Here is a 13,735-nt window from a genome sequence, read left to right as displayed (position 1 = left end):
TTTAAATCCTAGATTGATGATTGGATAAATGATTCAAAGACGCATCATTATTTATAAATTACACTGAGCTTTTGTTTGATCGACGGCGTACAGAGAATATCTTGACATTGACTCAAATTACAAATGAAATGATCAGAATACTTGGAATAAACAGACTTGATTTCTTCGATCTAAAAATAAAGAAGAGGTTTAAGGAGACAGGAGAATGAATGTTTTCTGTGGATATTTACTAAATATAAAACAAGCCCATCATCTACTTCATTGAGTGTTTCAAGCTTCTACAACAAAGAAAACATGTTAATAAAACGAACAAGAAGGAGCTGCATACTATTTACACTATAAATCTCGGTGTGCACTTTCTGAATATCTTGGATAACATTCAACAATCCTATTAAGCTTGAATTATCTTCTTGCTCTTTCAGCCACTGAGGTGATAGTTCCTGATAAAAATGATTAAACAGGCACACATTGACATGCAGTTACTATTTACAGAATTGATTATGTTTAATTTCTCAAGATATGTCTTTTCTATTTCAAGTAATTCTGTAGTCATCTTTCTTAATAAAGGAATGTAGTTTTATGCATAAAACAAGCTCTAAAGGAAAGGAGTGTTTGTGATGTAAAAAAAAGGTGAATAAAAGGAAAGAAAGAAAAATTTTCTGGCTTTGCTAGTTATCGCTTACGTTTCGGAGCCGAGACCATCTAAAACCCAATCTTTCGATTTTTTCTGTTTTGCTTAAAAGTTATGTACGACACACTATATTTCATTTTAAATAAAACCTTTTTATGCTACGTTGCCCTTTTTTTTTCCTTGGATACTCCTTTCCCAATTCCTTTTTTACCCCCTTTTTAACCTATTTTTTGTCTGTTATCCCCTAGCTACGATCATTTTTACAGTAACCCAGTTCTTGGCTTGGGTGGAATTTAAAAATTACTGCAGTTGATTCTGTATTTGTCATGGCAACCTGTTTTTCTACTTTTACTCATGTTACACACACTGAGCGTAGTATTGGGATGGTAGCAGAACGGACATGACATAATCAAAGTACACGTGGTAAGCGCTTACCATGCTAAATAATTAAATCTTAACAACAGATCCCTGGCGATAGATGGCCTAGGCCAATCACAACGATGCACCAGTTTTAGTAAAAGTTGGCTCATTGGCTGCTATTATTGAGCAATGAATACATATTCTTATTAACGTGTGTCTCTGCCAGATATGGATGATTTTTTATTAAATTTCATATCGTTTCCTTGGCAACTAGAATTGATTTCCGCTACAATAAAAAGTTTCTCTTTTTTATCGCATTTCCGAAATTGTATCGCAGCCAATTTCAATGGAAGCTAACCTTTTTCTATTGCAGATAAGAGTACAAAGCAGGACATTTGAAGCATGAAAACTTTTGTTTTTCTTTATATAGAAATACCTTTTATTTGGCACTTTCTGAGCAATGTAGGATTTTAAAAGTATGGCTGTGTGAACTCCACTATCTGATTTACAAATTTAAACATCATATCTCTTGTGCGATATAGTCTCTGTTGCTAAATAAAGCACTGTTCGACAAAAGGTTCCAGGACTTACACTGTTTTTATTTAAAATACTTCTGTCGTACATGCAGCATTCTAATCCTATACTCTCCAAATGTTAGTCAGCTTCAAAAGATGATTGAGATATATATATATATATAAAGGTTATTTAGACTTTAAAAAATGCTGAGCAGTAACGGACGTGCTTCATCTCCGACAACACCATTGATGGAATATACTAGCTTTCTTGTATCAAAGAAAAAGATGCGCAATTCAAGCTAGTGAAAAATCACTTATCGCTTGCAGATAAGGCTAGGGATAGTTGAGGCTCATGAAAGATATTTATTAGAAAATTGCATATATATATTAATGCAGCTCGTGAAGCGGCGGGGAATCCTGTTTTGTTTGAATGGCATTGGACTTCTTGCCTCAAAATACAAATTACTACAAATATAAATGATATAACATCATATACATTACAGTACAGCGCCTTGTCGCTTTTTCGTTGCAAGTATACAATTTACATTGGATTTTATTAAGAAAACAGCAAAGCCATGACTGTCAACTATTTACTCAAGCGAAATGCTGAGCTGGAACAACAAGTCATCTCCATCATGTTTATACAATTCAAGAATACCGTTGAGAGCTTCTCTTTTGCTGCGAAACGTTTTCTTGACCTACTCTATGACGCTTTCTTTGAACAAAGATTGGCAACTGTATCTACAACTATACACTTTTCATTGCTGGATTGACTTTCCTCCACACCAAAATGAGTACATCATATGTGAGTAAAGCATATTTAGGTATGATGCTATTTTACTTAAAGTGCGTAAAATACCAAGTGGCAATAAGTAACAAACGACTTAATTCGAGAAGATTGCATATTTCTCGGGCGCCTTACACAATGGTTGCAAAAGTCAGTGACACTGCACGCCATTCTACTTTTTTTATCCTTTGATGGTAATTTGAAATGTTTCACTAATCGTTCACGTCAGCCTTATATTTTGTGGCTGTGGTCAGGCCAGTTCAAAGTCTCACCCACGCCACAGATATGGTTGTACTTTTCCCAGTTTTTTATAGTCTAACTAAAGCCCTGGGACCTTTGGTATTTATATCTGAAAGCTTTTTATTCTTTAGTATTTGTCGCAGTCTTTTTCTGGCTGAACGCTTTACCGTAGAGCCTCTCACGCTTAGAAAAATATAACTTATCCGGACCTCGTTCATCCTTATTCACTGAATGCGCACTTTTTTGGTTAACTCCCAGAACACCCTATCTTCTGGAAAGTAGCCGTAACCCACGTGGGAACATACCTTAATATTCTTACGGGATTAAACCCGGTTCTATACTTTCTCTTTTGTGTATACCGCCATTGCACAATCGTTCCACTGCTCTTGAATAAAAGCAGACGCGTGAAATATTTGACGAAAATGGCGGTTGAGGCCATGGATATTGTAAACGATAAAGAAGATCCCCATGAGTTACTGTGCTTACGTATAATACTTCTAAATGGATCCAAGTTCGTCCGTTAGTGAAGATGATAAAGTAGGTGACACGAAGGATGTTTCTTATGCGAACCGTCCAAGTACATTCTGATAGATACAGAGATCATGGTGAAACATCTGGAAGAGACGCTTTGTTACAGAACAATATTTTTATTGAACATAAAGATAGAACTATAATCCAATCCAGAATGCCTTAACACAATACTACAGATTTAACAATGTTTTTCAAACTATAACAATCCAGAAGGGCTTATTCGACTCTTCCTACTCTCATATTTTTTTCTTGGAAGATCTGTATCCTTTGGAAGAAAGCTTGAACTTCTTTCCTTTGCTATAACGCTCATTCCATGAAAGCTTCCTGGTCTTTGCCGTTGGTTAGTTGTGTAATGAAAGTCTACGCTAATATACTTTCAATAGGCGTAGTACCATTCTTTTTCTGCTGTAATAGTTTAAACGATCTTGCAGCGATTTGATATATATACGTCTTAATTCAGGATCCTCACTTCCTTCAAGACCAAGTAAGCTTTTCTTTTGACTTGCAAAGGAGGTGGTTAGAGCAACTGTTAGTGTCATGGTGTTTGTTGTTCAGCACAATTAAATATCATCAACGCAGTAAAATTGACAGGCTTTAGTCCAAAGGTGCTGCTCACTAGTATAGTGACAGACACTGCTTTGAATATTATGTGTAGTTTCTCTGAAAGCTGGAAGATGAAATAAATTAAGGATAATGCTACGCACACTCCGTTTTTACTAGAGACACCCTTTTTGTGTGTGTAAGGTTCCGTTTTTACTAGAGACATACCTCTTTGTATGTAGCTTTAGTTTGCTTAATGAAGCCCCTCAATATTAAATCTTTATTGTTTAATTGGCCTGTATGATGAATGTATAACAGATTTGAAAGCTCACCTAATGACACATGTTTACTCACTTTTCTTGCTTCTTTTTTTCTCTTATAAAAACTCCTCTTTATGATGTAAGTATTTAATATTAATGTAAATAACTGATTTACTAATCTTTTCTTTTTATATCTCTTTCGTTTACTTTTTGTGGGCTTTCTTTTATTATCATTTGGTGTCTCATTTGTTGTCTGAAATTATCTTTTTTTCAGTGTGCGAATAATGTGTGAATAAAGTGTATATCGATTTTACAGACAAATGTTGAAGAAACGGAACCTGGCACACACAAAAAGGGCGGCTCTAGTAAAAACGGAGCGCGTGTAGCATTCCCCTAAATCAACGATGTGTACAGCTAGCTTTTGTTATTCACCACTTCATTGATAATAAGATTCATCTGTTCGATTGGCAACCACTACTGTTTGTGTAAAGATAAAAAGATTTAATGATTCCCTTATAATTTTATATTGAGCACTAAGCTAATTTATGCTACTTGAGCATCTGTCAAGATCACACGATCCTATGTTCATTACAGGCTTGAGGATAGCCAATGAGATGCTTTTATTAGCAATGAATCAGAATTATGCATTGATTGAAGGTGTATTTTATTCAAAAAGGCCTCTCTAGACATAAAGTGCCCCTTTTCTTTAGCTTTAGCTCATTCTTACACACTTGCAAACAATATTTTATTTACCTATTGCACGTAGCTGAGCGTGTTCATGGACTTTCATTAGCAAGGAAACCAATCTTGGTCTTCTAGGAAATCTACACAGTTCGCCGTCAACCCACATATCAATCTATGGTTTTTTTCTTTCCTTTTCTGCATATAGATGCAAGTTTTAAAAAGTTACGTTATCAATCTTTTCAGTTTTGCTTGTTTTTTGCTTAGTATGGGTTGGCTGCCTATGCTTGTGTGATATCTGCAGTCCCACAATCTTCTTTTTGTCAGAGTTCCCTCACGGTTGAGCTTGAATTTGTATCATGTCCCCCTTTCCTTCTTTTTAGAACCAAGTTTAAACGAAAAAATCAACCATTTTAAAATGGGTTATCCTCTCTGTACGTCATTGAATATGTGTGTTTTTAATAAAAAGGTATTTCCCAAAGGGAAAGATTTAAAGCTTAATCTCTATGTTGTGTTTATTTCATACGTGATTGAATACTGATAAAATATGTCATAATACAAAGTAATTTGTTAAAGTAATTTCCCTTACACCCATCAACCTCATGACAGGTATATTGCAATCAATAGTTTAAAGGATGCAATGATTCTAGTCTAACCAACTTTATGCAACCTTGGTTGACTAAAGATACACGTGGACACTCAGACGCGCTCGCCCTCCCCCCTTACTTTCCTTCTACAGCATTAAATTGACGGTATATCTACTCGCTTGTTATTAATGGGCGCAGTAATTGTTCTCAAAGTAAAAAGAAGCATTTTCTTCTAATTGCTATCGTATATTCGTCTCTTTATTTCCTTTGCTTAATATTAAAAGATTAAGCCAGGCTGGACGAGCAGGTGACGGTATCGTATGATCAAATCATCTTGACGGGAGTTTTTTTCTAGGTATTTCGAAAAACTTTACAAGTATTAGCTAGAACATGTAATGACGAGGTAGACAAAACGGGAGAACAGTAAGGAAAATATATTAAACCCAATCTCTTTTTTTTCTTAGTTTAGTCTTTTACTCGATAGCTGAAAGAAAACACTTCCCTTTTAATGTATAGAAGATCAAGTAATCCACAAATGAAAAACATGGAAAGGTATGTTATTGTTGTTGCTCCTGTGGTGAAATCATGATTGTTTATAAGGTTTGGAAGTCTAACTTTAATACATTTCATTATTTTGAATGGTTTCAATGTCAATTTTTTTGTTAATTTAGTGCCATGGTAGCAACCCTAACAGGCGACATATTTCACAAAATATGTCAATGCATTTGCATGAATTATCTTTAGGGTATCCTTTGGGTAATTTATCTGAAGGCCGGTGTTTGACCATATATGGAATGCCCTCCCCCTTTTTTTTTTTTCTCTCGCCTTTTTCCCTCTTGTAACTATAATATCCCATCTGTACTCTTTGCATAAAACAGCTGCTTATGCTACTTAATTGAAAAAGTCTGTGTAATTAGATCTACTCTACGATCAATTATATATGTTTATCTTTCTAAATAAAGCGATACAATGAGAAAATATGTAGATTATTGTTTTCTACGTAGTTATTGATATACACATCCTTTACTCCTTTTTTTTTTTTCTATATTTTCTCTTTTTTGTATTTTAATACTGAACTGTTATAGATAATGTAAACTGATTGTGTATGCATCAAAGATGCACAAAACCTGTTTTCAAAGGAAGGGGAGATGGCTTATTTAAGGTATTGTTCCCTCCCCCTTTTGCTGTAAATTGACGTTTACACAAACAAGGCATCGTACGATATACAGACTATGACTCTTTACTTGAAAAGGCAAAAACCGGGTTTTTATTAGAAAAAAGAAGATTAACAAAAATTGTTCCTGATGATTATCACTGCATATCCCAATAATTGTATATCTGCGCTCAGACGGTAAAACCTTATTTGCCTGTTTGTTTGTTTTTCTTTTTTTTTTTTTTTTTTTTGCCCTGGGGAGTGCGTGGCTGGTAGAAGGTTTTAGCCTTACTTTCTACTTAAAGTCAAGCACCGAACCTACTCGCATGATTGTGAGATATATATAGAGTACATAGACGGTTTATTCTTTTTATATCATGAACATCGATTTTTAATACCATCCTTATCTTCTCTGGTCTAGAGGATCTTCCAGGTTATTCAGAAATATCCGCTCCTCCTTTTTTTTTTTTCCCAATAGAAAAAATCATAATGAAAATTAGCTTGCGTTGCTATGCTATCAATAAAGAAACCAAAATGAGAATGCTTTATCACTCTAGCTGCATTGGGTCATCACACATATGTAAACAAATCAGCAAGATCACTCTTGTTGGTGTTTCATCAGACAATTCCTATCGTTAGAGAATTCTAAGTAACGTATAGTCTTTATTTTTGATTTTGTATATATATTCATGAGGAGATAGAAATAGCAGAAAGTTGTTACAAGAAAAAGGAGGGGAGCAGACTGAAGAAGTCATAGTTACTAAACAAACGAAGCATGATCTATATATGAATTTCATTGTCAAAGTAATATATATCCTGCTTCCTAAATAACGTGGAATGTTGTTAATTTCCATATCATGAGCGTCGCTTTTATTTATGGGTTCTAAATAATCTATAGTTCATACCTTCTTTTTCAATCAAAATCCCAGAATGTGGGTTTTCAGTGCAAATAGAAGCAGACCTTCAGTGTTACCATACTTGGTCGTACGCAAAACTGTAGCTTATACATAAAATAATAGCTGCATAAAAAGCATGGTTGTTAAGGACATACATATCCGGTGTTTATCCATATATAGAGTCTTGCTGTTAGTTTATTTTATTAACTGTTATTGAGTAGCATGAATATCAATAATAAAAAAAAGGAGGGGATAAGGGGAAGTTATGCACCCTTTGTAAATTGCAGAACAAAGTCATTCCTTTTATGATACCAGTTTATTCCAACTGGCTGGAAGATCACATTGGATGAGACAAGGGTGAGCTTATCTACCGCTTTTTAGATTTAAATAAATAGACCTGGATGTTTTCTAAAGTACATCGAATTACAACACCTTTTTACTCTAATTCTAATTTTATTATATTACTCAAATCTAAGAATATGCCTAAACAAGTAATCCATGCAAAAGAAGAAAATAATGCAGCCGCTCCACGGCCCTTGAATTGCTTCTTGCTCTATCGTATTGAAAAGCAAAAGGAAATCGTCGCTAGATGTCCTGGCGCAAATCATCGTGATATCTCCAAGATTATTGCTAAATGGTGGAAAGAAGCTACAGATGAAGAAAAGCAGCCATTCCGTGAACAAGCACGAATCGCAAAACAAGAACACCGCAAGATGTATCCCGATTATAAATACATGCCTAAAAAGAAAGACACTCCCAAGCGTCCTTACAACCGTAAATCGCATTCGGACAAGTTCACTTCACTCTCTGATGAAAATAACAAATTTATGGAAATGATTTATGAAGACGCTGATGCTCTCAAATCTGCCTCTAAGCTTAAGGAAACTGCCTCTGCTCCCAAGAAACGAACTAGGAAGGTATGCAAGAAGGTCACCAAGAAAGATTCTCCAATTAAGCTAGAAACTGTTGGTTTTAGTCCGCCCTATACACCTTCAAGCTTCAACTCTCCTGAATGCTATATACCATCTGAGTTTTCCACCAGTCTTTTTAGTCCCGGTGCTGGCCCTACAACTCCTATGTCTTTGGAAGATCACGAACTATTTGAACCTGCTTTCTCTATCCAATGTGAAGCATTTGGCATGCATCCAGAATCATCCTTTGCTACGTTCACTCCACACACCGAATCACCATCATCCCCTATCTGGTCTATCGGCCTTGTTGATCACTTTTCTGCTCTGGATATATCTCCTCTTATGCAACAATTAAATAGTCAAGAAATGTATATGCAACCCACTGCTGAGCAGTTGGCCTGGGACGAATTAAATACTAATGGCAAGTATATTAATCCTTTTATCAACGGCCCTATGTATCAATTGGACATGCTGACATATGAACCTACACAATATATTAATCCTTTACTCTTACGTACCCACTCCAGCACTTTGTAATACTATCCTTTCTTTTTTTCCCATTGTTCTTCTCTCTATGTACACTATGACACGACTGGTCGTTTTTTCTTATGTTATTTTATAGATTATTTACATATGAACCCTTCTTTTTTATCGTCTCTCTCTTTCTATTTAACGTCATTATATATATTTATATTTCTATTATTGTTTAATAAGATACCACGTAGACTATAGAAAATAAAATTATCCCATTTATAATAAATATGACCTTGTTTTTATTATGAGGAAAAAAAAAAAAAAGAGAGATGCAGATAATGTTTATTATTGAATGGCATAAGCTTGTTTACCATGTTCCTGGTAAATAAATATATATATTAGTAAGAAAAAAAAAAAAGACACTTATTTGTCAACTTACGCTAATAACACAGATATGATCCAAATCACGGAAATATTCATTATAATCCAAAGCATAACCAACAACGAATTCATCGGGAATAGAGAAGCCAACGTAATCAGGAACATAACCGTTACTCTTGGGTGTCTTCTTGATCAACAAACTGGTGACTCGAATCGATTTAGGTTGATATGTTTCTAATTTCTTTAATAAATGAACCATAGTGTTGCCTGTATCAATGATATCTTCAACAATCAAGAGATTCTATGTACATGATGTTAATACCCAATCATTCTTTTATTTGGTTACTTTACTTTTCCCTTAAAGTCTCTGCATTCTTCGTCAGTGATGGACATGGTCACACCTTCAGACGTATCGTTCTTGTAAGACTTGACACGAAGGAATTCCAAACTTAAAGGAACGGTCTTGCCTTCCTTGTTGGTCAACTTTTTGACAGCGTTAATCAAATCAGCAAAGTATTGGTGACCACCCTTCAAGATACAACAGACGACTAAGGGTCCCGTGGTCTCAGCAACAATCAGACGAGCAAGTTTGTTGACACGATCCATAATGACACCGTGTGGAATAAGAATGGAAGAAACGTCCTTTTCATAGTGATGAGGAATAACGAAATGGTTTAAAGAGTAGTGGTTCTTTTCAGTGGTAACATCAATCCAATCCTTAGGGTCCATAGGCATCTTGACTATTTTAATATATAAAAAAAGAAGGACGTTATCTTCTTTTCTGTAGTCAGAAAAAAAATTTTGTACTCAAAGTCCGGGCCGTCATTGAAACAGGGACACACTCCCTCAAAGCCATATTTCCTTGATTTCAAAGGTATACTTAAAAAAAGCTCTATAAAGCAGGTCAGCATGGATTCAACTTTTATTATAAAAAGGCATGCTTTCCATAGGAAGCAATTGTATGCTTCCTTGTATTTAAAATTAGCTTATCATTATTCTAACTTATCATTGTCGTACGAATGGCCATGGGCAACATTCACTCGGACTGGTTTTAAAATTTTTTATGCAAGTATTTTTTCCCCTTCTCTTTGTTTATTACAACACGCGTATAGAGAGAAAAAAAAGAGAGAGATGAGCTGTGTTGGTATTCTTAGAGGAGCAACCAAAGATATAGAAGACTTGAGTAAGTGACTTTAGTTTTAAGAGAAAAAACTTATTTACCTTTGGAGGGGGGAACTTCAGTGATACCTATCATACTTTGGGATACGTTGACAGTGGGTCGAAATGAGAACTGGTTTGAAACAAAAAAAAATAAGCTAAACAAAGAGAGATTGACTTGAATCTAGTCATTTCGTTATTGATTTCCCTTTTATTGATCAACTTCAGTGTGAATTTACAGCAGTAAGTTTTACATTCCAACCTTTTTTTCCCTTCATTGACAAGTGTGATCGTAGCGAACTCAAGAGTTTGACAACATTGTTTACTTGACGGTAACAATCATACGAAGATAAAAAAATACAGTAATTAAAGAGTATATTTAGGATAGAAGCAGAAATGGAACATTTTGTAATTTGATATCGTTTTCTGTTTATAAAAGGAAAAGACTAACAACTTGCAATAGTGAATCAGACACTCATAGGTTGTAATCGAACAGTTGTATTGTTTCCTGGTTGCATCATTTCTTTTGTATCAAAGCATCTAAGTAAAAAAGCAAAGAAACGGAAAAAAAGAGAGAACCTAATGGGATGATAGACTTTATCTTTATTCAAAAACAAAAATGTCCCAAACCAATTGAGATGCCTAGCTCGTTTCATTTGAAAGATAGAAAGGCTACTGTTGCTGATATCTCTTTGGGTACAGGTAGTCAAGCCATGATCTATTTGGCTTATATGGCTGATCGACCTGCTGAACAATTGGTGTATCGAGCTAAATTCTCAAGTCGAACAGTTTTCATTTCAAAGAACGAGATAGAGATATTAAAAGCCAATAGACATGTACGGAAAGAAAGCGAGAGAGAGAGAGAGGGACTTGACTAATTGTCTGTTTAGGCAAATGTTATTTCATTGATTACAATGCATGATAACAACATGATTATGCCTGCGTAAGAGAGAAAACAAAAGAAAGGGAAATAATTTTGACCCAACATTTAGATTCCCAGGAGGATCGTTAAGTCAATACATTGGAAACGATGAGCCATTTACCGAAGAAGAGAGCTTTTTTATATTCTATCAATTAGCTTCGGGTCTTCAGGTAATCAAATATATGCTCCTTTTTTTTCTTTTTTTTTCTTTTTTTTTTTTTTGAAAAGTTACTAAAGATACTGGTCTCCCCGTAGTATCTTCATAAAAAAGGCATTGTTCATAGAGGTAAAGCATAATCAGTTTTATATTAATAAGCCTCACTGGTTTTCTTTATAGACATCAAAGTAAGATAGAATCTATGCTTTTGTCTGTATTTGCTAAAGTACCATTAGCCCGATAATATACTGGTTTCAGGCACTTCATTAAGGTCGCGTATCGTCATTGCTGATTTTGGATTAGCTATATATGAAGGCGATGCAGACAAGGTTCGTGAAAAGCATGGGACATATGGGTATAAAAAAAACAACAACCAAAAGATAACAAAACGTATGCTTATAATATCATAGTTATTTTGCACCAGAAGTAGTAAAATATAATCGATTCAGTGCCAAATCGGATTGTTGGGCAGCTGGTATCATTTTGTTTATCATGCTATTTGGTAGACATCCATTCGAAGAATACTTGAATGATATGACTCTGCTAACAGATGCCATCTTGAACGGAAAGATTGATTATGAAGGACTTGAAAAAAATGGTAAAGCCTTCTTGTATATGTTTAACACAATACTTATTCATATTTAAAAGACGACCTTGAACTACTCTTGTCGAGTTTATTGCATGTAGATGTCCGTAAACGTGCTTCCCTTGCCCAATGTCTACAGTCAAACTGGATATTAAAAAGAGCCAATAGTGATTTTTTCCAAGAATACAAAGAGATGGTGCTTGATCATTTCGAAGATGAGAGAAGAGTCTGGTTTGGTGAAGATCTAAAGGACGATCAAGCGTACTACCTCAACAATTTACCTGTAGATGAATTAAAGCCAACCTATCACGTGGATGATGATCCTACTGCTGTTGAAGAAATAAAGAGTAGGAGAGTAGAGCTCAAGTCTGGTTTAAAGATAAATACAGAAATGATAGAGAACTCACCATGGAGTATTGAAGATTGGATAAATGCTATCAACACCGAAAGATTCCCTTACAAGACATTATATCTAAACAAATAAACTTATTGTAATAGACTCATTGACTAAATCATTATTTCAATAACAAAAGAAATAGTCAGTCTTTTGACAGACCAACATCTGACCACTATCAATAGATGTCCTTGTGGTTACTGCTATCATGATTTCCTTTTAAAAAGAATAGATGCGTACAAGATAATATACAACTTGGAAGATGGTGCAACTTATAAAGAAAATTGAGAGAGAGTCTATAAAAATAAGGCCATTTTTAATTGTATTCAAACAGTGGCCCAAAGCATCGTTGCCATTTTTTTTTCTTATTGAACCAATCCGCTGAAAAGGTTAGGATGTGTTAGTAAGCGTGCCTTTCTTTATTTAATAATCCTATTGGTTGTGTATGGATGAGTCTATCAGCTTCATATCGTTTTTTATTACAAAAAAGGATCGTCAGGTGACTTTATAGATGCACAGTAAAGAAGACAATAGGGTTTATTACTTTTTACTATGACAACCACCAAAATGATCCTAGATAATCATAATAGAAGCAGAAATAGTTCATACTGGACTATACTCCATACATATCCTGGTCTTGGCAACTTGAATAAAAGTCATTTACTAATCCGGAACCAATGAGATTACCCGATAATTTAACCACAAATGACAGGTCAAACAAAAGTTTATCAGATTAATAAGCAAGTCACAAGGAACAGTAAAAGAGAGAAAGAGAGACAGAGAGAGAAAGAATGACAAGCTGGGTAAAAATTTTCCTCTTTCTTCTTTTCTTTCATAAACATGATTTTACCACCAATCAACTTTCCAAAGTGGTTAGAAGAAAATGGTATCAAACTTGAGCCACCAGTGAATAATGCTGTACTTTTTAAGGGAAATGATACCATCATCATGATCGTAGGTGGACCTAACAAGAGAACAGACTATCATGTGAACGAAACAGAGGTATTTAGATTTAATAACATCAAATGATGATATATTCATACTTTATTAGGAATTCTTTTACCAAGTCAAAGGAAATCTGTTGATCAAAGTGGTTGAGAATGGTGAATTTAAAGATATTCATGTTAACGAAGGAGACATGTTTTTACTTCCTCGTAAGTATCACTTTAAGTATTTTCTGTTTTTTTTATTAAGTCATCCTATATAGCCAAAGTTCCACATAATCCTATTCGATATGCAAATACAATAGGCATCGTTGTTGAAAGAGTGAGGTTGCCTCATCATATAGGTGTGTGTGAATTTGTGTGTAACCCTGATAAATGACTAATCCTAATCATTAGATTCTTTAAGATGGTACTGTGAAAATATAGATTGTAGAGAAATTGTCTATGAAGAAAGATTCCATTGTGTAGATCTCGGCACACAATTAAAGCCTATCATTGAAAAGTTCGCTGCTAGTCAGGAACTTCGAACATGCAAAAAGTGTGGTCATCTTAACTCTACCAAATAATATCTATTACTCTATCTCTCTCTTCTTTTGTTATACCTGTATTATAAATAAAAACGAAACG

At 34.7% G+C, this 13,735-nt stretch overlaps 4 protein-coding genes across 4 annotated transcripts; 3 read left to right on the top strand and 1 right to left on the bottom strand.

The window, feature by feature from the left end:
* Nucleotides 1–7,621: 7,621 nt before the first annotated feature.
* On the top strand, nt 7,622–8,852 carry RHIMIDRAFT_256408 (uncharacterized protein). The gene has a single exon (XM_023611227.1). The coding sequence runs from the start codon at nt 7,661–7,663 to the stop codon at nt 8,627–8,629; it is 969 nt and encodes a 322-aa protein (XP_023465547.1). The 5' UTR covers nt 7,622–7,660; the 3' UTR covers nt 8,630–8,852.
* RHIMIDRAFT_227660 (hypoxanthine phosphoribosyltransferase) lies at nt 8,837–9,738 on the bottom strand. The gene is made up of 3 exons (XM_023607603.1): nt 9,299–9,738; nt 9,006–9,248; nt 8,837–8,944 (listed from the first exon to the last, which is right to left on the bottom strand). The coding sequence occupies exons 1-3, from the start codon at nt 9,680–9,682 to the stop codon at nt 8,912–8,914; spliced, it is 660 nt and encodes a 219-aa protein (XP_023465546.1). The 5' UTR covers nt 9,683–9,738; the 3' UTR covers nt 8,837–8,911.
* Nucleotides 9,739–10,028: 290 nt separating this feature from the next.
* Nucleotides 10,029–12,326, top strand: RHIMIDRAFT_256374 (kinase-like protein). Its single transcript, XM_023611226.1, has 14 exons — nt 10,029–10,130; nt 10,190–10,241; nt 10,294–10,348; nt 10,402–10,437; nt 10,489–10,513; nt 10,569–10,649; nt 10,700–10,941; nt 10,996–11,048; nt 11,098–11,197; nt 11,283–11,313; nt 11,365–11,372; nt 11,421–11,539; nt 11,595–11,782; nt 11,833–12,326. The coding sequence occupies exons 1-14, from the start codon at nt 10,079–10,081 to the stop codon at nt 12,252–12,254; spliced, it is 1,464 nt and encodes a 487-aa protein (XP_023465545.1). The 5' UTR covers nt 10,029–10,078; the 3' UTR covers nt 12,255–12,326.
* A 678-nt stretch (nt 12,327–13,004) lies between these two features.
* Nucleotides 13,005–13,674, top strand: RHIMIDRAFT_203931 (3-hydroxyanthranilic acid dioxygenase; the record flags this gene model as incomplete). The annotated part of the gene is made up of 4 exons (XM_023606722.1): nt 13,005–13,166; nt 13,216–13,318; nt 13,372–13,452; nt 13,505–13,674. 4 exons carry the CDS (start codon nt 13,005–13,007, stop codon nt 13,672–13,674), a joined length of 516 nt encoding a protein of 171 aa, XP_023465544.1.
* Between the last annotated feature and the right edge of the window lie 61 nt (nt 13,675–13,735).

This window comes from Rhizopus microsporus (assembly GCF_002708625.1).
Source record: "Rhizopus microsporus ATCC 52813 unplaced genomic scaffold scaffold_10, whole genome shotgun sequence".
In the NCBI taxonomy this organism is placed as follows: domain Eukaryota; kingdom Fungi; phylum Mucoromycota; class Mucoromycetes; order Mucorales; family Rhizopodaceae; genus Rhizopus; species Rhizopus microsporus.
The sequence above is the reverse complement of the archived record's forward strand: the minus strand, read 5'-3'. Positions and strand labels throughout refer to the sequence as shown.